The sequence below is a fragment of the Vanessa cardui genome, chromosome 5, assembly GCF_905220365.1.
Source record: "Vanessa cardui chromosome 5, ilVanCard2.1, whole genome shotgun sequence".
NCBI lineage: Eukaryota > Metazoa > Arthropoda > Insecta > Lepidoptera > Nymphalidae > Vanessa > Vanessa cardui.
This window is the reverse complement of record NC_061127.1, coordinates 1796011-1820412: the sequence shown is the minus strand read 5'-3', so window position 1 is coordinate 1820412 and position 24402 is coordinate 1796011. Positions and strand designations below refer to the sequence as shown.

Sequence of the window (24402 nt, the reverse complement as noted above, 5' to 3'; positions counted from 1 at the left end):
ACAGACGGACTGCTCCAAGACAGTGTACATCAAGCCACTTGTTTGTGTCACCACCAGTATTATGTCGAAATACACCACGCCAGTTATCAGGACCGCAAAGAACAGTCAACTAACCTACAGAAAAAAGTAGTTTCCAACCATACACTGTAGTTGTTGCAAATATCACTGCACCTTTAATAAGTTATTACCTACTGTAAATAATTTAACATATTAATAAATGAGGAGGGGTTGTTGTGTTCGCTAACTAAAAAAAAATACTATACCAATATACATAAAAAAATCATCAGTAGATGCAGCGCGTAATAATAAACATACTACTATAATATAGTATCCAGAGCTCTTATTTTTTTTTAATTTTGTCTTTTATTTGTGCCAAGAGGGCACAGATTCCAAAGCTCTTAAATTTACTTTTAAAAACGACGTGACTTTGACGTTTGTACAGTAGCAGTAGAAAACTGACATTTGGCTTAAATAAAATGGTTTTTTCACATTTCTCACAGAATTCATATAAACACTAACATTTATTGGGACACTCAAATTAATTGTGCATATGTATTGAATTCAAGAAGTATTTAAACCAGTTTTAGAAACGTGATTTAGATTAAGCCTAACATAATGTCAAATGTAACAACAATAACTAATGCTGCACGCATCGTAAACAAAAGGCTTTTTAAAGTTTCAATCGAAGGAAACATAGGTTCCGGTAAATCTACGTGTATTAAGTTCTTCGAAAAATATCCAGTTGTAGACACACATGCGGTAAGTAAAAAGCGCGGCAAAATCATAACCTTTTTTTAGCGACAAAAACAATAAATTATATAATGATTTTTGTTATTTAATCGGAAGTATGTTAATAATAAATCCAAATTAAAATGTTCCTTATTCAAATAGACTCATAAAAGCACTTTTCAATTACTCGATAATAATCCATAATAGGCATGAGCATCTGCCAAGTATTTACATAAAAAAATAACAAACTTTTTCATATATGTAAAGTTTTATGTATCATAAAAAAAAATAAGTTACACCCTGAAATGATGTATGTTCCAACAAAACTACCAAAATATAATATTTTGACTGAACTAAATAACTAAGTCTATATAAATTTTTGTGTTCACAGGAACCAATATCTGAATGGCGTAATGTGAGTGGTCACAACTTGCTCGGTCTGGTGTACAGTGATACGAAAGAATGGACTTTCGCCTTCCAGCATTATGTGCATCTCAGCCGTCTCAAAATACAAATTAGTCCACCATCAAACCCAAACATAACAGTTAAAATGTTCGAAAGGTGTGATATTATCATTTTTTATATTATAATCTTAACCGATGATTGCGGGTTCAAACCCAGGCAAGCATCGCTGATTCATGTGCTTAATTTGTCTTTATAATTCATCTCATGCTCAGCGGTGAAAGAAAACATCGTGAGGAAACCTGCATGTGACAAATTTCATAGAAATGCTGCCATATGTGTATTCCACCAACCCGCATTGGAACAGCGTGGTGGAATCCAAACCTTCTCCTCAAAGTCAGAGGAGGCCTTTAGCCCAGCAGTGGGAATTTACAGGCTTTTGTTGTTGTTGTTGTTGCTCCATCTTTGGTATCAAGCCATTTAAATCTTTAATGATATATAAACTTTTTGTGTAAACTTCTCTCTATTTTGTACAAAAAGAAATTCTTTTCTCTTTATAACTGAATCCAAACTATATTATTAATTGGTAATAAAATTGTTTATTCCAAAATAGAGTCACTATGTAATCTTATTTATCACCAGATCTGTGCAAAACAGCAGGTACTGTTTTGTCGAAAACGCTAAGAAGCAGAATTTCCTTAAAGAACCAGAATATGAAGTTCTTCAGCAATGGTTTGACTACACAGAGAAGAATTTAGACACTAGCTTAGATCTCATTGGTATGTTAATAATATTTCTAATGTTGTCTTAATACAATAAATGGTCCGCCGATTGTTTCAACATACTACTCCATTTGGAGACTGATGCACACACTTGTCAGAATTTCAATTGATGAAGTTTTCCTGTATGAGCATAAAAAGAAATAAAAACACCATGTTTCCCAATTCTAAAACACATAAAATTTAATATAATAGAATCAATGTATGTCTCAGTTAATGTGTTTCTTGATTGTTATTCAGATACCAGTATTATCTTGATTGTCAATTTATTAAAATACTAGCAGTGCCTGCGACCTTGCACGCATTTAAATTTAACAAAAAAAAAAATATTGTAGCCTAAGTTACTCCTTATTATATCAGTTATTTACCAGTAAAGGTCCTGTCAAAATCGGTCCAGCCCTTCCAGATTTTAGCTGGGACAAACAGACAGACAGACAGATAGACAAACATTGTAAAATTTTTATTTTGGTATATGTCTTCTATTCAGTATTTATACCCGGTGGTATACATGAATTGAGTAAAAAAGGACTATTTTAATATTACTAACAGAACCCCATTTTTATTATATGTATTGTTTTTCAATCATCATTTTATTAGATTACTTCAAAGTACCAAATTAATGCGCACTTTTTTTACATTGTAAGCCTCACTTGGTTTATTAGATTAATTCTATTTCACAAAAAGATTAGTAAACTAAGATTTTCATTTGCAGTTTATTTACGAACAACACCTAAAATTGTTTGGGAGAGGATGATGAAACGAGGCAGAGCTGAGGAGTCTGAGGTGCCACTAGAGTATTTAGAACAGGTATGTAACATGGTGAAACTAAAGCCATTAAACAAAATACAAAAATGACTAGAAATATACTGTTCTATCTATCTATATATTTATCACTAATTTATAAAAAATCTTCCAGATTCATGAATCATACGAGAAATGGGTGAGTTCTCCTGATGTGGGCTGCGAAGTCCTGACCATTGACGCAGACAGGAGTATAGAGAGTGTTCAAGAAGATTTAGAACGATACAGTTACAAAATATTAGGCGGTAATCACACCAACTAATATAAATATTTTTTCAACATATTAGATACTTTTATAACATTGACTAGATAGATAACAAACAGTGATCAATATTTTTATAAAGTTAGAGTCTCTATATTCCTAAGAACCTTTTTAGATGACCTATTTATTAAAGAAGGTTAAGATAATTAATAAGGATAGTATTCATAACATTACTATAACAAAGGAACCGGTAACTTCAATCTGTCAAACTAGTTATTTAGTTATGAAGCACAAATGGTATATACTGGCACAAAGCAAGTATGTATCATACATGTTGAACTAGTGATATCGTTGAATAAATTAACTATATACTGCCCTCCAATCAAATAAAATTTAATTGTATTTAATTAATTAAAAAATGTTGTGCTATTAATATTAAGTTAATCATATTATATAAATCATTAATAATCATAATTTTATCAACAATTTTCAAGCTCTTTTTGCCACTATACGAGCTATAGTTTTATTCCCCAATCAGGGAATAACATGCCTAGTTTGTCTAAGTCAGATTTTCTAAAATAACTAAATGAAACAAATTGATCATCATCAGCTGCCATTCGCCACTTGATGGGCAATTCCCAAAATATAGTATACGAGGGGTGATCCAAAAGTAATGATAATTGATAAAAAACAATGTGAATAATGTTATTAAAAAAAAATATTTTTCAAAATAGTCTCCTAATAAGTCCATAGTCTAATGGTCCATCTTTTTTCTAAACCAAGAATTCCTTTTAAAAAAAATCTTTACTCTGACTCTCCAAAAATTCTTCAACTGCAGCCATCACTTCACTGTTGTCTGCAAATTTCTTGCCTCGCAGATGTTCTTTGAGCCGAGGAAAGAGATAGAAGTCACTGGGGGCCAAATCTGGGGAATAGGGTGGGTGTTCGAGTATTTCGAACTCGGATTCCTGGATGGCAGTCATCGCAACTGCGGCTTTGTGAGACGGAGCGTTGTATTGAAACTTCTCGAGATTCACCCTAGAAATGTCGACTCGTTTGTTTTTTTGCTCGTCGGTTAACATTCTCGGCACCCAGCGCGCAGACACCTTGTTCATATACAATTCATTCGCCAATATTCTTTGAATGCTGTCATATGAAAGCCCTGTAATCTCAGCTACATGCCTGATGGTCACTCTTCGATCTGCCAATATGATATCTTCGACTTTTTCGACGTTGTCTTCAGTGAGGGACGTGGAAGGCCGTCCTTCGCGATGTTCATCTTCTGTGGATGTTCTACCCAACTTAAATTCTTTGGCCCAGCGCACAACCGTGGAATATGGAGGAGCAGATTCCCCTAATGTTTTCACCAAGTTGCAGTATATGTCTTTGGTAGACATTTTCTTTAAACAAAAGTACTTTATGACAGCTCTTATCTCGTTTTTCTCCATATTGATGAATATTTGTCGACCATCGCTATTCAAATGATTGTATCTCCAAGGAATGATGACCTATTTATATGATTTTTTATCCTGAACTAGTGGGTGTATAAAGAAACTAAACAATTTTTTTTGGATTTTTATGAAGTCTAAAAATACCCTCTTATCATTACTTTTGGATCACCCCTCGTAGATATGCCACTATGAATGCCAAAATATTTTTTTTATATGTGATGTGTGTATTAATTAAAAATTATGAATGTGTTTGGCTACATTTATTATTTTAAGAAATGTAATAAACGCAAAGTTCTGATAAAGTTGGATATAATATATGATATAAGATAAGGAAAAACTTAAAGATTTTTAAGTAGAATTGAAAATAAATGCTTATAGATAAGGCAAATAACTATACGGGTTTAGTGTTACTTTATTGTATGGTATTAAAACAATGTTAGTAATAATTAGTTATATTTATTCATTATTAAATATTTCGACTGAATGTTGACTAATCTAAGATTTATTTTTGAAGAAATATTTTAAAAAAAACATGTTCTGATTTTAAAAGAAATAATTAAATCATATTGGTTGTTTTATAGTTTCCTATCTCAAATCTGTATATTATTTAATAAATTTAAATGTTGAGTTTAAGATATTATAAACAATTTATATATTATTTTTCACTAACTAAATTAAAAATACTAAGAAAACATTACTGTATATGCTCTAAACTAGTTCTCTTTAAACTTTTATAAGTGTTTTACTAATAAGTGTCTGAGTAAAAGTCATAAGCGAGATGTTGATTATTTATTTATCACATAATTTAATAATCCTATTTAAGGTTCCAATTCGCATGTTAGACTTGCAACAATGAACCTTATAACTTTAAACTAAGAGCGAGTGTTGTTTAACGGTAGAGGTGATCTGCTCTGATGTTGGATGCAATCTCACTCTCCCACTTGTCACCGTTCGAAAGCAACTTCTCTTTGTTGTAAAGAAGTTCCTCGTGAGTTTCTGTTGAGAACTCAAAGTTGGGTCCCTCTACAATAGCGTCTACTGGACACGCCTCCTGTATTAGAAAATATAAATATAAATTATTTTGATTATAAGTTATTAAATGACATATCTATCTGATCATATTGTATCAATTACAAACATGTTCATGCAATAACTGGATTATATTTGCACGTTAAGTCGTAAGGATAGTAGCAATGCCCCAAAATTATTTAAAGAATTATTAATGCTCCTGTTTACCCCTTCTTTTAAGCTTATTACTTGTATTAAGAATGGGGACGACTGGGGAAATAGACCGATCGATCCTGCGATTTTTTTAAATAACAATACGCCTCATAAACCATTGCGCTATTGACGCTATATAAATATGCATGTGATACACCATGTTAGGTTATTTTTTTATATTATTTTAGCTTGATCATTGCAATCTGGATTTTCATCAGTCGATTACTGGACCAAAAGCATACGTAAAGTTGTGCGTTTATTTTAGTATAATTATGTCGCAAATTAAAATTGAAAAGTAAATAAATCACCTGGCAGAAACCGCAGTAAATACATTTCGTCATATCAATATCGTATCTCGTAGTCCGACGAGAACCATCTTTGCGTTCCTCCGCTTCAATTGTAATTGCCTGTAAAATGAAGAAGAACCGTTCTCAACCAATAGTCTATTTCAGATCATTACAATTTAATTTATAGACTAATGAGACGAATAGTTTTAAGTCAAAGAGCATAATTAAAAATCTAAATCGAAATAATTTATAAATGGACTTTCTAGACACAATCTGAAACCGGAAACATGCTATCACAGTTCTTTAGATCATGCACCAGTAATACTTACAATAAGTTTGGGATTTACATGGGATTATACACAGATTACTTGACTGAAAAATTACTATAGGGTACAACAGCTGCAACAATCGCTGATGCTTCACCTATAATGGCTAGTCACAAACATCCCAAGACTGCATCATAACAGCTTCAAGCAGAAATAAATTTACTAGCAACATGGCTACGTACTTATTAGTAATACACTGTACAAGTTAATTCAACACTGAGTAAAGACAACTGTGGCTATAGAAACACTGTTCTCTAGATGAAGCCTGTGTGAGACACTCTGGATACATTTAAGATATTGTATAACTTGGTATCATTATATAATAACAAAAAGAGAGGAACTGAATATACACTGTAACAAGAGTCACAGGCTTTTAGTTCGAAAACTGCAAATTGTCAATGGATAGTATGTTGATGACATACAAAACTCCTTAACTAGTTTAAGGACTGGAGAATTATGGACTTAAGGTACACAAATTTGGAAGATGCAGTAACTGCAATGTCTCCATACTACAAAGAATGAAAATTCTACTTTTCAAACCCTTTGCAATGAACTGCAACCATGAAACTCACAACCATTTGGAATTACTGCAAAGGAATCAACACCACAACTGAGAAATATCAGAAGGTTAAAGGTGCATCCTAATAAACTAGCTTCAAAGTTGATGTTGAGTTAAGGTATTTATCATATAACTATTATTATTACTTGAAAATGAATAATATGTAACTTAATGATATAATCTAATATTAATAAGTAGTGTGCTGACCACTTGTTATATTTATATTTTGTATAACATCAATGATGCCACCAAACTAGAGATCTTAAAATATTTTTCATCTATCAAACTAGAAGGAACAAATACTTAAAGTTGAGGAGCATAAAATCTGATAAATCAGTATGTACGGATGTCAAACCCACACAGTTGTTGTTCCAAATAATTCTTTTAAATTCAAGTTATAGTGATAATATGATAATTTAAAACTACCTGAGCCGGACAGATTGCTTCACATAACTTGCAGGCAATGCATCTTTCCTCACCAGAGGGATAACGACGCAAAGCATGTTCTCCTCTGAATCGGGGTGACAGAGGTCCCTTTTCAAATGGATAATTGATAGTCGCTGGCTCCTGGAATTTTTAAAATAAGAAATGTTTTTTATATGTTACACATAATCCTCAAATAAAGGCAAACAATTATTGAATTGTAAATAATTATTTCTCAAATTAATTATTATGTAATTAGTAACTTTAAATAATTTAAGTCATCAGTTGGTAATTTTAAATATAAACTAAAATATGCAAAAACAAGAATCAAACAGGACCAGTATTTTCTATAGGTATTGAACAATGGGTTTTTATCATTACATATATTTTGCATTAATTTATTGAAACAATTCCACATATTCTCACAAAATTTTTAAAATTTTATTACTTCTATCAACAAATTGACAAATGTATTTTATGGACACCTATATAGTTTAAAGACATATTTAAAGTTATAAAAAAAAAGTTACCTTGAAAATATGAGCTAAAGTAACAGCAAAACCTCTTGCCAGTTCCGTCCAAAATAATGTCTGTGCAGCTCTGTTTGACATTTCTTTGAAACTCATGTCTGGATCTTCAGCATTGACATATTTATAGCCAGGGACATTTGGTGGGTACACTTTATCAGCTTTGCCTTCTTGACTAGAACTGGCATGACGAACTAGCATGCCACTGGCGCCAGACGTTCTTACTGAAAATGAATTATAATATTATTGCTATATGAACTAAAGTATCTGTACAACTTAAGCTTATATTATTAAGAAAAAAATATAAAAAGAGCGTTTACAACGGTTATTAATTTGTATAAAATATAAAATCGAAAAATTATATTTGTTATTATATCTATTTGTGTTTAAAAAAGGTTATAAATACCGTTGCGTAACAATCAAATTTTAATACACCAAAAAGGATTTTTATTAGTTGAGCCTATGTAATGAGAGAAGAAATAGCGTTTTACCTCGAGTGGACAGTGAAAATAATTTTACTAAGGACATTTTGTTTTTAATAAAACAACTTGCGACTTCTAAATCCAATCAATTGAAAGTCAAACTCTGTCAAATGTCCATTTGACAATAAATTTACAAAAATCAACATCAACTGCAGCTGTCATAGATAACAACAATACCTACACCAGCAAAAAGTAAATAATCAATGAATTTTTTAATTTTATTTATTCAAGGCTAATTCTGTATCATATTTTGTAGTGATGCTTATTAAATGCAATGGTTTAATTTACAATAGTAAAGTTGTAATACAAAAAGTCCAAAATTAGACAGTTTGAACAATCCAACTGGCTCAGTTGGCTCTGTTATGTCTTTATATAATGTTTAATATATTTTGAATACTAAAGATTTTCTAGAAACAAAAAAATGGCTAAAAATATATAAACTTTGATTTTGAGTATCCAAAATCAAACAATGATTATTATGAATTTACGAATTAATCTGTGAACCTGTCACAACGTCAAAGCAAAACATTGCATTTAGTGTGACGTTTACAAATTCCTCTCGGTGTGTCGTAAATTTGCGAAAATTCGCCACGCAGCATGGGAGATGCGCCGGCTACAGATATGGACTCTAATATACCTAGTCCCGAGAGCGATGCCCCTTCTGAATTGGTAAAATAATCTTCCGTTGGTTAAACTTTATATAATTCTTATTGATGTTGATACAAGTGTATGTTTTTCGCTAGGACCGGCAGCCTTTTGGGGGGCTGGAATTCCAGGTTTCTGAGGTAGTTGGAAGGCTAGAAGCCGGCGTCAATGCCCAAGATGGGGAAGAAGAGGAAAAAAAAACGGAAACTAGAAAAATAAGTACTGGTTTTTTCGAACCAGAAGAAATGGCTATGGATGAGATTTTAAAAGTTTTAGAAGATCTTGTTTTGAAAACGGATCCTAGTTGTGAGAGTATGGAGCCCCCGTTATTACCGACTGATGCTGTGACGCGGGCAGCGATCTTGTCTCATAGCATATCTGCTTTATTTGCACGATTAGAAAGAAGTCATGCAGCCAGGCTTGGCGCTCATATAGCAAGCGAAACTACGCGCTGGATGTCTCATATGTTCAGGTAATTAAGACCTTTTTTATTTGATAATTCATTAAACAAAAAAAAAAAACAAAATTGGGCATTTTATGATTAACTAAAAAAAGGTTGGTTTTATTATATTTTTTTTTAATTAAAAATAGAAATATGTCAATAAATAGGTTTTAGTAATGCCATTACTTGTTTTAAAGTTTATGTACACTGGAATACTTATCACAATCTACTCTGTTGGCATATAAACATTTTACAACCAATAATCTTATCCATATTAATTGAAATTCAAGGTGATTGATAATAGTTTCTGTTTAGTGATTGTGTGTTTAAATATATTTTGCTAATAACTTTATGGTTTAGTAATAACAGTTTTTAAATATAAAATTGATATTGCGATTATAAATGCTTATTTTGAACTTGCATTATTTTCTTAAAATACTAATTAAAAAAAATCTAATCAGAAAATTCATTTTTAAATAAGTTGTTCTTCTACTGGAAAAATTTTTATACTGCTCGGAAGTATATTTGATTACCACTTACTAGACATCTGTGCCCTTTTTTAAATTAAGAATATAATATCTGTAGCTTATGTCATTCAGAGTCAAAGACAAATATTTATATTTATTAGATTGAAACTATTGATTTTGGACTGATCTTGTGAAACTTATACAAGATTTGTAGAAGATCTTTACTTGCTTAGATCAGTGCATGGATTCTGTAAAAGTATTTGTTAATATTTGTGTACATTCTAAATTTGGTTAGATTACCATCCATTTAATATACTGACAAACATTTGAAGATTATTTTATAATAATTTATATATAACAAGGACATATGTTAATGTTACTTTTGTTCAACTTTACTATCTGCATAACAATGAATATAATCACAAAATGTGTATAATTTAAATGTATTTATAATTATCTGTTATGTGCCCATTACATAATTAAGCATGCATATACCAACTTTTTAGTCATGTAATGGCTAGTTTAATATGGCTGCACAGCCTGAGGTCTTGGGCTACAATTTTGAGTACTACCTTTTTTTGATATGCTATAAAAAACATAAAGACATCTTATTTGTATTGTTAAGACATAAGAAAGCATTAATTAAATACATCATACTCTGTCTTGTCCTGTATATATTTATAAATATATATTGTCCAAAATAACATATTATTAGAATCTTGAAATTTCGTCGAAATTTTTGTGTCGTATTATTATCTGAAGCTCATTAATTAAAAGTTTCCTAATTTTTGCTTAGACTGTATTCCTTCCTTATACAACCTCAACCACTCGACCTCATTAGAGTGTTGTTCGTTTTAAAACAAATAAATAAAGCGCTTAAAGCGCCCGCGAAAAGTTTAAGCGAATTACATACGCACTAATATATGAATATTGTTTGAACTATTCACAGGCGAAACTCATCCGTAATTCATGCTAGTTATAATATAAAATAAAAAAAAAATTCTATGTATTATGTCAAATGTTTTTATACCATAAGTTTTACGAAGTTAGTAATTGGATATAAGCGTCATAATAAATATGCTCTAGTTCGCATCTTAGTATCGTATTCACGAGCTGTTGCAATTAACTATGCAACCACATTTTTTTGTCGTAAATGTATGCGTAAAAATGTACACATTCGTATTGTTTATACCATAAACAAGAGTTTGTTTTTTCTTCGAAAAGTACAGACTACAGGATGACTTAAGATCGGTTTCTCTCAGATAACTATATGCTGTGATTGATTTTTTTATCAACAACGTATTAGGATAACTAATAATTCCTACTATTTTCATGTGCATTTCCAATTTGTGGAATGTTCTTCCGTAATTTGGCGTCGATGTATTTATTGACAGGCGGGGATACTTACCACTATACTACCGAGGATTTATTATTGGAAGGAGTCGAGATGGCTCAGTGGTTAGAACGCGTGCATCTTAACCGATGATTGTGGGTTCAAACCCAGGCAAGCACAGCTTGACTACATCTAGTGCTCAGCGGTGAAGGAAAACATCGTGACGAAACCTGCATGCGACAAATTTCATAGAAATTCTGCCACATGTGTATTCCACCAACCCGCATTGGAAAAGCGTGGTGGAATATGTTCCAAACCTTCTCCTCAAAGGGAGAGGAGGCCTTTAGCCCAGCAGTGGGAATTTACAGGCTGTTGTTGTTGTTGTTGTATTTATTGACTATACAGATGTTTCTTTTTGTATTACAGATTAACAGATTACAATGCATATTATCACCAAGAACAGATGGAAGGTCTCGTGCGTGTTACCAGGATGCTGTTACATCACAGATACCCTCGTTATCTCGAAGATGGAGGCAAGTATGCATATTGCGACAGTCCTGGAAACAATGTATTGGCACCAGCATTTTAATGTTTGATAAGGATATTTTACTAAAGCTTTCAACTGCGTTATCAGTTTCACATTCCCATTTACGTTAATCAACAGTTCTAATCTCAACTACTATTCATGCTTATCACTCGTATTTCTCACTTCTGAATATTGATGGATATAACTCTCTTGGTGGACACTTTTGCAATTAAAACAGTTTAAGTTTAAAATGGTTTTCCTCCATTTCGTTGTAATCTTCTAAATATATGGCACATTAGAACCCCGATTATCCGGATCAAAGAAAATCAGTTGTATTCCGTATAATCTAGTGGCGGATTTACTAATAAGCTAAGTTGGCTGGAGCCTAGGGCGGCAAATTTAGCCCAAATTTGTTATATTATCTTACAGAAATAAAAAAAAACTTATAATTATATGTATACATATTACGTCCGTAATCCGTCACTACATAGCGGGTTGGAAAAATAATCTAGTAACTGACAGTAATATCACCTAGTTTATAATCATACTTATAACGGGAAAAAACCGATGTAATGAGGACGATAGAACAAATAATAAATGTTGCAAAAAAAAGTGGCGGCAAAATTGAATAGCCTACTAGCCAACTAGCGGCAGATTTGTAAATCCGCCACTGGTATAATCGAAAATCCGGATAACTGATTTCGAAGCAAATCAAACTATTTAAAATTTAATATAATTTTAATATATAGTGGGTCTAAGTTCCCGCAAACAAATAAGAGGCGAGATTACACCGTCGGTGGCGGGAATAAACTAGTCGTAACATGCCTCGTTGCACCGTCCAAACATTTTTAAATTATTTTTTTATGAGTTTGTTTTTAGAGAATGAGTCCGGATAATCGGGAATCTTAGTTATATTAAGTTAAGTATAAGTTACGGATAATAAGTTAAAAAATACTTTAACTAAAACTAGTAATCAACAAACATACACGAGGAAAAGTCGGTCCTAACTCCTACGTGTACTAAATAGAAATACAAGTTACAATTTTGCACGTTTAAACAATTGCACGATGTCTCATCTCTACATCCAATGCTTTAAGTTAAACTAAACAATAATATACATATACTAAGTGTAAATATGTACTATAAATATAAATTGTATTCGTAGTAAATATAATATGTACGCACTAATTTACCAAATTAGTGAATAGAGGTGTTTGAATTACTGTTGGGTCAATCAAATCAATCAAATCGAAATATCCTTTAATCAAGTATGCATTTACAAACACTTTTGAAACGTCATTGTAACTATTTCTTTAAATACCGGTGGTATCTTCATATTTGAAGATACCACCGGTTCAGAAAGTAGATTCTACCTTGAAAAACCGGCAAGCAACTCAGTAGTTACTCTTTTTCAACATTTAAAAAACCAGTCAAGTTAGTTAATTACATTCGGCATGATGACACATTTTGAAAAACTATCTTATAATGTTCGAAAACATACATAAAATCAATATCATATTTTTGGTTTCAGTTAAGTTTTAGCAGTAAAAGACATTTTAGTTTTTACATTTAAAATTCGCACCAAAACGCAAGCCAGTGTCATGGCGTTACCAGTGACGTCACAGTTGCGTAGTGCAGTAGCTAGGATAAATTTATTATATATGCCGCAGAATACACTTGTACTCTAAGGTGACGTCATTCGCTGTGATTGGTGTTTAACATAATATGGCGAACACCCAAAAATTCGTAGTTTTATTTTATCGAAATAATTATCAATCCCTCTCTTAATGAAACAATAAATAGTTGTTTAGTATTCCATAATACCATTTTCATTAAATAAATGCATTTGTTTAGTGATTTTCATTGATCATGCCTATTATATAAATCAGTCAGGATATGTTATTATATATATAGAATATAGATATATAAGTTATTAATTTCAGCTTTGGCGTTTGCGAGCCGACTCCCATCTATATACAGCTGCGTGGCGAGTCCCCTGGGCGTGGTGCAACACCTCTGCAGGCAGCTTGGTCTACCGCTCGCCTGTGTGAGACCTGTTCCCGTTTGTGCTAATGGTAAGGATTTATTATTGTTTTCAAATGCTTATACCGTAACACAATGTAATACAATATAAGCAACAACAGCCTGTAAATTCCCACTGCTGGGCTAAAGGCCTCCTCTCCCTTTGAGGAGAAGGTTTGGAACATATTCCACCACGCTGTTCCAATGCGGGTTGGTGTAATACACATGTGGCAGAATTTCTATGAAATTTGTAGCATGCAGGTATCCTCACGATGTTTTCCTTCAGCGCTGAGCACGAGATGAATTATAAAGACAAATTAAGCACATGAATCAGCGGTGCTTGCCTGGGCTTAAACCCGCAATCATCGTTTAAGATGCACGCGTTCTAACCACTGGGCCATCTCAGCTCTATATAAGCAACGGTTAGCCAATACTCAATAGAATACAGTCCTTTATATTACTTTACTTACTTTTAGAGGGCACTATTTTTTCTATATATGAATAATGTGAAATTAAGCATTTCCTATGCTTATGCTTCATGAATGCTTATAAACTCGTTGGTATAATGAGAGTGTTGCACACAATTGTGTACTATGAATTGCCTTTTAGTTGGTGTCTTTCAAGAATATACGTCATAGCCGATATCTATCGGGAAGTATTAGTATTTAAGATACAGGCTCGGCCAGGTTTAAACGCTAGTGTTTACTAACCTTAATGTCAACATAAAATCATGTAAAATTAGGTATTATAGGTTAAGACTAATGTACATTTCTTGGAGTCAATAAAGATTATTATTATTAAGTCCTTATTAACACAAAAGTGTCGAACTTAATGCTTTCCTTTTAGCAATGAGTAGTAATAAGTGATCGAATCCCAGGTCAGAGTATGGACCTGGAGGCGCTGGAGCGTCTGTGCGCGGAGGACGCGGCGGCGGGGCGCACGCCGCTGCTCGTGCTGGGCGAGGCGGGCGGCCCGCCGCTCGGGCGCGGCTGCCCGCTGCGCGCGCTGGCGGCGCTGTGCGCGCGCACGCACACGCACCTGCACGTGCGCGGACACGCGCTCGCGCTGCCCGCCGCCATGGGCCGCGACGAGGTGCGAAACGCTACATACTTATTGACGGAACTTATAATTTACTAGATGTGCCTGTGACTTTGTACGCGTTTGAATTTAAAAAAAAAAATTGTAGCTTATGTTACTCCTTATAATATCAGTTGGAAGATCCAGTGAAAGTCCCGTCAAAATCGGTCCAGCCGTTCCAGAGATTAGTAGGAACAAACAGACAGACGGACAAAAATTGTAAAAAAAATGTTTTCCAACGACACTTATAATTTACTAGCTGTGCCTGCGACTTTGTACGCATTTGAATTTACCAAAAAAAAAAAGAAAAAATTGTAGCTTATGTTACTCCTTATAATATCTGTTATCTTCAGGTGCGGGACGCGCTCATAGTAACCAACGACACTTATAATTTACTAGCTGTGCCCGCGACTCTGTACGCGTTTGAATTTGATTGAAAAAAATTGTAGCTTATGTTACTCCTTATAATATCAGTCATTGCAGTGAAAGTCCCGTCAAAATCGGTCCAGCCGTTCCAGAGATTAGCAGGAACAAACAGACAGACGGACAAAAATTGTAAAAAAAAATGTTTTGGTATATGTACCGTGTATATATATGCATTGAGTAAAAAGGGGCTATTTTAATATTACAAACAGACACTCCTATTTTATTATATGTATAGATTGTATGAAATAGATAAACGATCTGGAAATTCCTCAACTAATTTTTAGGCGTCAACAATTGGCACCGTAACAAATTTTACTTACATCCATATCATACATTACATTTCATTCCTTACGTTTCCAATGCGCCACCAGCCTTGGGAACTAAGTTATTGTGTCCCTTGTACCTAAGTACATCCATTAAACTAGAACAAAGCATTTCTAAGTATTCGCTGCTTATTACTGATGTGACTATTGATGAAACCCTTAATGGTTATTTATCAGCATTTTATTTTAAAAGTTACTATACTATGAATGTTGTGATAGAGCAATACTTAAATAACAATGACTTATATTTGCTTTTGTGTATGTTAATTATTTCAGACATATAGCGTAGCGGACTCGCTCACATTGACGCCCGGCCCTTGGTTCGGTGTTCCCGGCTTGCCGACTGTTGTATCCTTTGGAAGTTATACCGTTTGTTTTAGTAAAGGTCACTCATATTGCCGATTGTATAGACAAATACCTTGTATTTGTCTTTACGCTGTTCTGCTTCTGTTTCATTTCTCTTTTTAACCGACTTCAAGAAAAGAGAAGGTTATCAATTCGTCTTATCAAGTCGAACGATTTTGAGTGAAAAACAAAATGTAGAAATATTTACATACGATCGGCCTATTTCAATAATACGCGTTTAAATCAAATTATTTTATTACTTTTTTAGTGATCACTTTGAAGTCGGTGTTATTTTTTTTTTATAAAAAAATTATTTAACAGCATGTTAATTGTGAAAATGCATGTCATATAATCCATTATGTAAATGTATAAATATCAAAATAGATAACCTATGCTCTCCAATCCATTTACAATTTAAAGAAATATAGTTAACGACGTAAATACTATTAAATTATGACAATATCAGGATATTTGTTTACGCGTAGTAAATAACAAGCAGATTATTATAATTAAAAGGACACTGGATTGCTTCAATTTAAATGTAAGTTTGAATTTTTTTTCCTTAAAATTAAATACAGACATTTTACAAAATACCAGAACCAATCACAGCAAACGAGCATTCGAAAGGCGTGAATGCGGTGAGTATATATGTCACCGGCAGATTACAAAATTCGTTAGATTACAATCTGTCGGATATTTGTGAACAGTGATATATAATTGCAATTTAACATATTATTTTTTTGCTATATTGTAATACGTACACGTAACACGGTGCTTGGGACTAAAATATGTTTCAAAAATTCCTGGCACTCGATAATACTATTTAAAATTTCATAAACCTTCAAACAATGATATCGTTTGATATCGCCCATCAGATGCCATCATGTTTTACTAATTAATATGAAAAATTTCAATTTTATCCATATAACAATAATGTATGTACTCCTTCCATCGGTAACTTTGAAAGCAGTATAGTAAGACACAATTTAGATGTAGCATCGGAAAATGCAATGGAATAAAAACAAAACCGATTACTGCCGATTTACACAACCAATAGAAATAGCTACCTATCGCGCCACTCGACGCTATTCGTCGCTGTAGATTCACGCGTCACAGAAAACAAGTGCATGTAAGTCAAATTGACGAATATATTAGGTCATATGATATTAAAAGTTACTACGTTTGTGCAAAGATCATATTCGCGTGAGAAATAATTGTTGATAATTTGGGATAGCGTACTCAATTCGGATGCGATCGGTTTTACGAACTTTGCCGATGCGACATCTAAGTCGAGTCGAGATGGCCCAGTGGTTAGAACGCGTGCATCTTAACCGATGATTGCGGGTTCAAACCCAGGCAAGCACCGCTGATTCATGTGCTTAATTTGTCTTTATAATTCATCTCGTGCTCAGCGGTGAAGGAAAACATCGTGAGGAAACCTGCATGTGACAAATTTCATATACATTCGGCCACATGTGTATTCCACCAACCAAGTGGACATTGTGTCGTACTATAAGTAGTGTAGCTGGTATAATTGTGGGTGGGTGCAGTCGGGCAGCCGCGAGGGCGCGCTGGCGGCGCTGGCGGGGCTGTCGGCGGGCGGCGCGCGGCTGTGCGCGCTGCCGCTGTGGACGTGCGCGCGCGCGGCGGGCGCGGGCCGCCTGGCGCGCCGCATCGAGCGCGCCTTCCGCAACGCGCGCGCCGCCCGCGCGCTCGTGCAGAGCGCCGACCTCAAGCTGCTGGTGAGTGCCTCTCCTACCATATCTGTTCCCTTTCCGTTTCGAAACCCGGAGAGGTTGTCCATGTAACCAGTGTTGCCAATGTGTGGGGAATTCCCCAAATTGCGGGGAATCGCAATTCGATCGGAGATTGGTGTGGGGATTGTCGTATGTGAGGAAAATGAGGGGTATTAATACTTATGCGTTTTATACCAAAACGATCGGTAATTGATTGTTAACCGGTTTTTTAGTTAGTACAAAAATTGAAATTGTATTCGATTAGTAGTTAGCATGGTAGCAAAAACACACTATATATAGAAATGAACCATGAGTAGTTTTGATTTTTATAGTTAAGAAATGAAAAATAAACATACAATAACATGATTTTGGGAATTTGTGGGGAACTGGGTCATTTTTTTCCCCAATTTGGCGACTTTCGCTAAGATTTTTGGGGAATTAGGTGAATAGGCATTGGCAACCCTGCATGTAACATAGCGTATTGTAAAACACAACATATTTGTTTCAAGCTGGACATAGTCAATAATGTATTTTTGTTTTCGAAAAAAAAATATCTGTTTTCGTTCTTAACATTATGAGTACTGATCTTTTCAGCCTTAAAAAAATTATTAGCACTGAAATCAATTAAAATGTATACAAATATATTCCGACAGTTACTTTGAAAAATTTTTCATTTTCTTTTGTTCATAAAAATGTACTCTTGAAATGTTAGTACAATGTGTGAATTGTTAATAAAATAGGTGACTAAGTAATTATTTTATTACTTTCAGAGTGACAGACCCGGGGGAGACGAACCTCCCAACGTAGATTTAGTTGTAAGTAATCAATGACACACTACACTATTATTACCGATTTTCTCTAATATCACATAATTCGTAGAATAAAACGTACGTACTTGGTGGTAGGGCTATGTGCAAGCCCGTCTGGGTAGGTACCACCCACTCATCAGTTATTCTACCGCCAAATAACAGTACTCAGTATTGTTGTGTTCCGGTCTGAAGGGTGAGTGAGCCACAAGGAATAGTTAATATATCTTACAGCGTCATTGTCTATGGGCGATGGTGACCACTTACCATCAGGTGGCCCATATGCTCGCCCGCCAACCTAAAAAAAAACATAACAATTTGTAACAAAGTAATTGGTACCAGATGAGTAATCTCTAGATGGGTTGACTAGCCAACTTAAATAAATAACAGTGATAATGGTGCTTAAATGTATGTTTATATTTCAGGACGCAGTTAGTCAAGCGTCAGCGTGTGTAGCCTTCCAGTTCGCGCCACCGGATGTGGACAAACCGCCCGCTTATTACGATAAACTGAATTCATGGTTAGGGCAGGTGTTACAAAGGGAGGCCGATATGGTGAGTTACTTATCCTAACTGTTGTTTTATTAATAATAAATTATGATATTATAGTCAAGAAAATGCAAAAAATATATCTAATATAGAATTTGCAACATCAACTGTACTAAAGAGAAGATATAAAAATAAGCAACTAATTTTCATTTTATTATTAAAAGACATATTTTATTTTAGTCGTCTTAAATTTACGCGATTATTACACATTTAAATAAAACTAGTTATAAAGGATTTTAATCGCGTATATTAATTATTTTGGACATGCCGACGTTTCGAGCACTTTACAGCGTTCGTGGTCACGGGTAGACTCCCCGTTAAAATTCGTTATAACTAGTTTTATTTAAATATTTTATAGTCGTTCATTCGCTCACATAGTAATGGTTTAAATTAAGAGTCGAGATGGCCCAGTGGTTAGAACGCGTGCATCTTAACCGATGATTGCGGGTTCAAACCCAGGCAAGCACCGCTGATTCATGTGCTTAATTTGTCTTTATAATTCATCTCGTGCTCAGCGGTGAAGGAAAACATCGTGAGGAAACCTGCATGTGACAAATTTCATAGAAATTCTGCCACATGTGTATTTCACCAACCCACATTGGAACAGCGTGGTGGAAGATGTTCCAAACCTTCTCCTCAAAAGGGAGAGGAGGCCTTTAGCCCAGCAGTGGGAAGTTACAGGCTGTTGTTGATGTTGTTGTAAATTAATTGTAGTAGTGTTGCCAACATTAAAAAAAAATCTAAATTAGGTCTCGTAGTCGTATTGTAGCCCCATCTCCCGTATGGCGTGTGTCGGCAGATCAGCATCGAGGTTGTGGAGACGGAGGCGCACGGCGTGGTGCTGCGCTACTGCCCGCTGGAGGGCGCGCCCGACGCCGGCGCCGCGGACGCGTGGGCGCCCGCGCTGGAGGCGCAGCTGTCCGTGCTGCGCGCGACCGTCGCGCTGCGAGAGCCCTTCCGCCGCCGCCTCGCGCAGCACAGCACGCTGCGCCTCGTGCGCGTGCCCGGCTGGGCCGGTGAGTGCGCGCCGCCCCCCCATTGGTCGATACGACTTGACAGATCCACGCGTCACCTCCCATTGGTCGATTCGACTTGACGGATCCACGCGTCACACGATCCCGTCACCCTATTGGTGAAGGAGATCTTGTGGTCCCATTTGGATGTCTATTAGCACTAGCCGCCACACGTCACAATACCCCGTTGCTCCTATTGGTAAAAGAGCTCCTTGTGGTCCTATCTGGATTTCTATTGGCACTAGCTGCATTTAGTTGGATTGCTAAACGATATTACAACGATATTTTTATTCGTAACACTGTCGCGCCTTAAAAACGTTTTGATACAATAAATCAATTACTTTAACAATGTCCGTTTATATAAAGTTAAGTAAGTAAAATAACAGCCTGTAATTTTGCCACTGCTGGGATAAGGCCTCCTCTTCCATTAAGGAGAGGGTTTGGAACATATTCCACGCTGTTCCAATGCGGGTTGGTGGAATGCACATGTGGCAGAATTTCGATGAAATTAGTCACATGCAGGTTTCCTTCACCGCCGAGCACGAGATGAATTATAATCACAAATAAAGCACATACATAGTGGTGCTTGCCTGAATTTGAACCCGCAATCATCGGTTAAGATGCACGCGTTCTAACCACTGGGCCATCTCAGACATTTTACATAGGAGTGATAAATGTATTCCTTTTTCAGGCCTCGGTGGTGTCCGATACGTGCCTCCAGGGTGGGAGGAGGCGCCCATTGAGGAACTGAATTCTCTTAATAGACAACTCGTCGAAACGTTAAGGGCGACCGACGGTGCCTTCTCGTGCGGTGATGGAGAAGATGGGATGGCGTGTGTTAGGTTTGTTTTATAAAATTATGATTTATTTATAATAAATATACTTAATTCCTTTGGTGTATAAGTCACCGTTAGATTACAATCTATCTCGTCAGATTGTAACAACAACAACAGCCTGTAACTTCCCACTGCTGGGCTAAAGGCCTCCTCTCCATTTGTGGAGAAGGTTTCGAATATATTCCACCACGCTGTTCCAATGCGGGTTGAAGGAATACACATGTGGCAGAATTTCTATGAAATTTGTCACATGCAGGTTTCCTCACGATGTTTTCCTTCACCGCTGAGCACGAGATGAATTATAAAGACAAATTAAGCACACTAATCAGTGGTGCTTGCCTGGGTTTGAACCCGCAATCATCGGTTAAGATGCACGCGTTCTAACCACTGGGCCATCTCGACTCGACAGATTGTAAACCAGGAAATATGATTGTTCGTCCTCATGTAATTCTAGATGTAGTATAAAAGTATACTATATAAGTGATGATTCATGGTATTGATGAATTTGTTACAGATTTGGTATGGTAACAGCGGACACAGACGTGGACGAGTTACTGGACTTAGTGATATCTGCGGGCAAGGACGTCGAGGAGAACTCCAAACAACTCACTGACATGACGGAGGTTTTAAAGAAAGGTAACCAACCGCGGTTTTATTACCTTCACCCACAATGTCATTGCGAGAAGTATAAATTTCTGATATCACTAAAGTGACTTAGGTGTGAAGTCCTTGTGTGTTTAATCACACTGGGTCATAATTTGATACAATTTTGTTTCTAATTTACACTATTGATTATTTTCTAAAATAACAGAAATTCAACTGAATATTCATTTGTACCATAAAGCATTTTTTTTATTGTTTATTTATATATATAACGACCACCATGGTCGAGTGGTGTGTACACCGGTTTTCATGGATATGCCACTCTGAGGTCCCGGGTTTGATTCCCGGCCGAGTCGATGTAGATTACCATTAGTTTTCTATGTTGCCTTGGGTCTGAGTGTTTGTGGTACCGTCGTTACTTCTGATTTCCATAACACAAGTGCTTCAGCTACTTACATATGGATCAGAGTAATGTATGTGATTTTAAATTAACATGGTTATTTTTATTATTAAAGTTATTAATTTCACGAGTCTCGTGAACAAGACATTCGTAGACAATGTCGAAATATCGAGCTCCACCGAACAAAAATAAAAAAAACATGGTAAATATCCCCAAATTAATAACTTTAATGTATGTGATGTTGTCTCATATTTATTGACGTGACAACGTCTTATAAATTGGTTTGCCGGGTGACACTTCAAGAAACTGCGTTACGCTCCGCTCACGTTATGCGCTCACAATGAGAGCGAGTGAGAGGCACGCGTCCCTTCCACTCGGGCATGGTTAGCCCGCCTAAGAGCGAGAGAGACAGACATAAAAAGTGTTTATTACTATTATTTCATTCTTCCTCCTACTACACGAATGAATATTCACATTAAAATTATTTTACCACTCAAAATCGTTTTTTAATAATCCACTTTCGCCCGTATACCGACTTTACAGGCAACAGGTAATTTTTTAATTTAATTTTGAGCTGAGATGGCCCAGTGGTTAGAAACGCGTGCATCTTAACCGATGATTGCGGGTTCAAACCCAGGCAAGCACCACTATATATATGTGCTTAATTGTGTTTATAATTCATCTCGTGCTCGGCGGTGAAGGAAAACACCGTGAGGAAACCTGCATGTGTCTAATTTCATCGAAATTCTGTCACATGTGCATTCCACCAACCCGCATTGGAACAGCGTGGTGGAATATGTTCCAATCTCTCTCCTTAATGGAAGAGGAGGCCTTATCTCAGCAGTGGGAAATTTACAGGCTGTTACTTTACTTTTTTTTTTTTAGGTAATTTTTTTATTAATATGATGATTATCGTCCGGTCGGCAGGCATCAGCGCGGCGCAGGAGGAGCTGGCGCGCGAGGCGTGGCAGGAGGGTCTGCTGCGGCGCGTGCCCGTGGTCGGCCGCGTGGTGGCGTGGTGGGCTCCGCCCGCGCCGCCCGCCGGCCGCCGCCTGCTGCTGGCGCACGGCACGCTGCAGACCACCGAGGACATCTACAGGTACGCGACGGGGCGGGACTGGGGAATGCAATCCCGGGATTATGGGATTGAACAAGGACAATCCCGGGATTACGGGATTGAACAATGACAATCCCGGGATTTCGGGATAGCCCCGGGATTGAACATTTGTATTAAATACGAGAAAGAAATTGTCGGTTATCATTTTTATTTGAACATAGCAGTCTTTCGTCAATTACCGTGTCAATGTGAGCAAAAACAAAACGAAAATAAACTTCTAAAACGTTAACTTACTTACTAAAACAACTTCAACTTGTAATCTTCTTTAAATCGAACGAATTAAATATAAAACTCTTAGGAAACAATTTGGAACTTGTAATACAATCATTAACACTTCAATGTGTCGAAACAAATAACAAAATAGTGTTCTAAAAAATTAAACAAAATGACTATGACCTGAAATTATCTTAAACATAAAAAATTACTAAGAAATAAACTTTGATCTACTTATATATTTCTAAAAAAAAAATTACAGTCATAAACTTTTAGAATTTTCGTTAATCCCGGGTTGAAATAAGGCCAGGATCCCGGGGTCACATTCGGGATTACACTCCAGACGGGACGGATCGCTCTCGCATACACATAAAGATTTGTTTTTGCTTAGCGTGAGTGTATGCAGTGCACGACCAATGCACGACCATTGACATAACACTCTTTACCACGCCCACATATTACTATGATATATACGCGATGTCTGTCGACTAAATATACAAATTGCTTTTAAATTGAGGCAACCTTTTCCACCCGCGTTCAACATAATACGTCCATTTTACAAGCCGTCTCCAGCCATAACATATCTTTACTGTTGCAGACGCGTTCAAAAGAAAGAAAACGAGGAACCTGCGCGTGCGCATTCACCCACGAGACAAAACAAACAGGAGGAGCAATAGCAGTTAACTCGTGAGTTGGAGCTCACACATGAAACTATTGTATAGTAACGAATAATTAACTTTATTACTACGTAATAAAGTTGGAAATATAATAACAGCAAAAAAGTTATGATGTATATAATAAATGAATAATCTACAGAGTAGATATATAGAGAAACATTTATTTAAAAACAGTACCACTTCAGTGTAATACATGCCAATATAGAAATAGTATGGTATTGTCAAGGCTGGTAACACATGCATACTAAAAATTAATGATTAACTAGAAATTATAATTATTGAAAGTTATGTTAACCAAATAATCATATTTATTTGGTTTCCTTTGTGACCTTGCTGATTCAAAAGAGGTTTAATATTTTTTAATTAACTTATTTCCAGCCCATATAATATATTTGAGAATATTTTGCATATAATTTATTTAATTTTATCACGACATTAATAATATGTATAGTGTAATAATTTTTTTTAGTGCTGTCCATACTAATAAGTACATTCCTAAATTGGCATGTATTATACCTTCGTTGACTTATATAATACGTAACATGAACGGATTATAATTATTTATAATTCTCATCTAAATAAACGTAGAGGTTTTTGTCATAAAACACAAATGAATGCAATTGGAACACTTTATAACTGTAATAGTTTAAGAGCTGTT

General features: G+C 35.4%; 3 protein-coding genes across 3 annotated transcripts; 2 read left to right on the top strand and 1 right to left on the bottom strand.

The window, feature by feature from the left end:
- The first annotated feature begins 445 nt into the window (after positions 1-445).
- On the top strand, positions 446-3228 carry LOC124529800 (deoxynucleoside kinase-like). Its single transcript, XM_047103714.1, has 5 exons — positions 446-759; positions 1121-1290; positions 1774-1910; positions 2623-2717; positions 2827-3228. The coding sequence occupies exons 1-5, from the start codon at positions 616-618 to the stop codon at positions 2971-2973; spliced, it is 693 nt and encodes a 230-aa protein (XP_046959670.1). The 5' UTR covers positions 446-615; the 3' UTR covers positions 2974-3228.
- A 1910-nt stretch (positions 3229-5138) lies between these two features.
- Positions 5139-8350, bottom strand: LOC124529984 (NADH-ubiquinone oxidoreductase subunit 8). Its single transcript, XM_047103951.1, has 5 exons — positions 8199-8350; positions 7711-7931; positions 7184-7324; positions 5894-5992; positions 5139-5415 (listed from the first exon to the last, which is right to left on the bottom strand). The coding sequence occupies exons 1-5, from the start codon at positions 8233-8235 to the stop codon at positions 5254-5256; spliced, it is 660 nt and encodes a 219-aa protein (XP_046959907.1). The 5' UTR covers positions 8236-8350; the 3' UTR covers positions 5139-5253.
- Positions 8351-8696: 346 nt separating this feature from the next.
- Positions 8697-24072, top strand: LOC124529989 (pyridoxal-dependent decarboxylase domain-containing protein 1). The gene is made up of 15 exons (XM_047103959.1): positions 8697-8858; positions 8933-9306; positions 11503-11609; positions 13546-13677; positions 14502-14716; positions 15727-15798; positions 16374-16433; positions 17346-17537; positions 18302-18346; positions 18763-18891; positions 19685-19901; positions 20590-20740; positions 21249-21370; positions 22665-22836; positions 23666-24072. The coding sequence occupies exons 1-15, from the start codon at positions 8787-8789 to the stop codon at positions 23742-23744; spliced, it is 2139 nt and encodes a 712-aa protein (XP_046959915.1). The 5' UTR covers positions 8697-8786; the 3' UTR covers positions 23745-24072.
- The last annotated feature ends 330 nt before the right edge of the window (positions 24073-24402 follow it).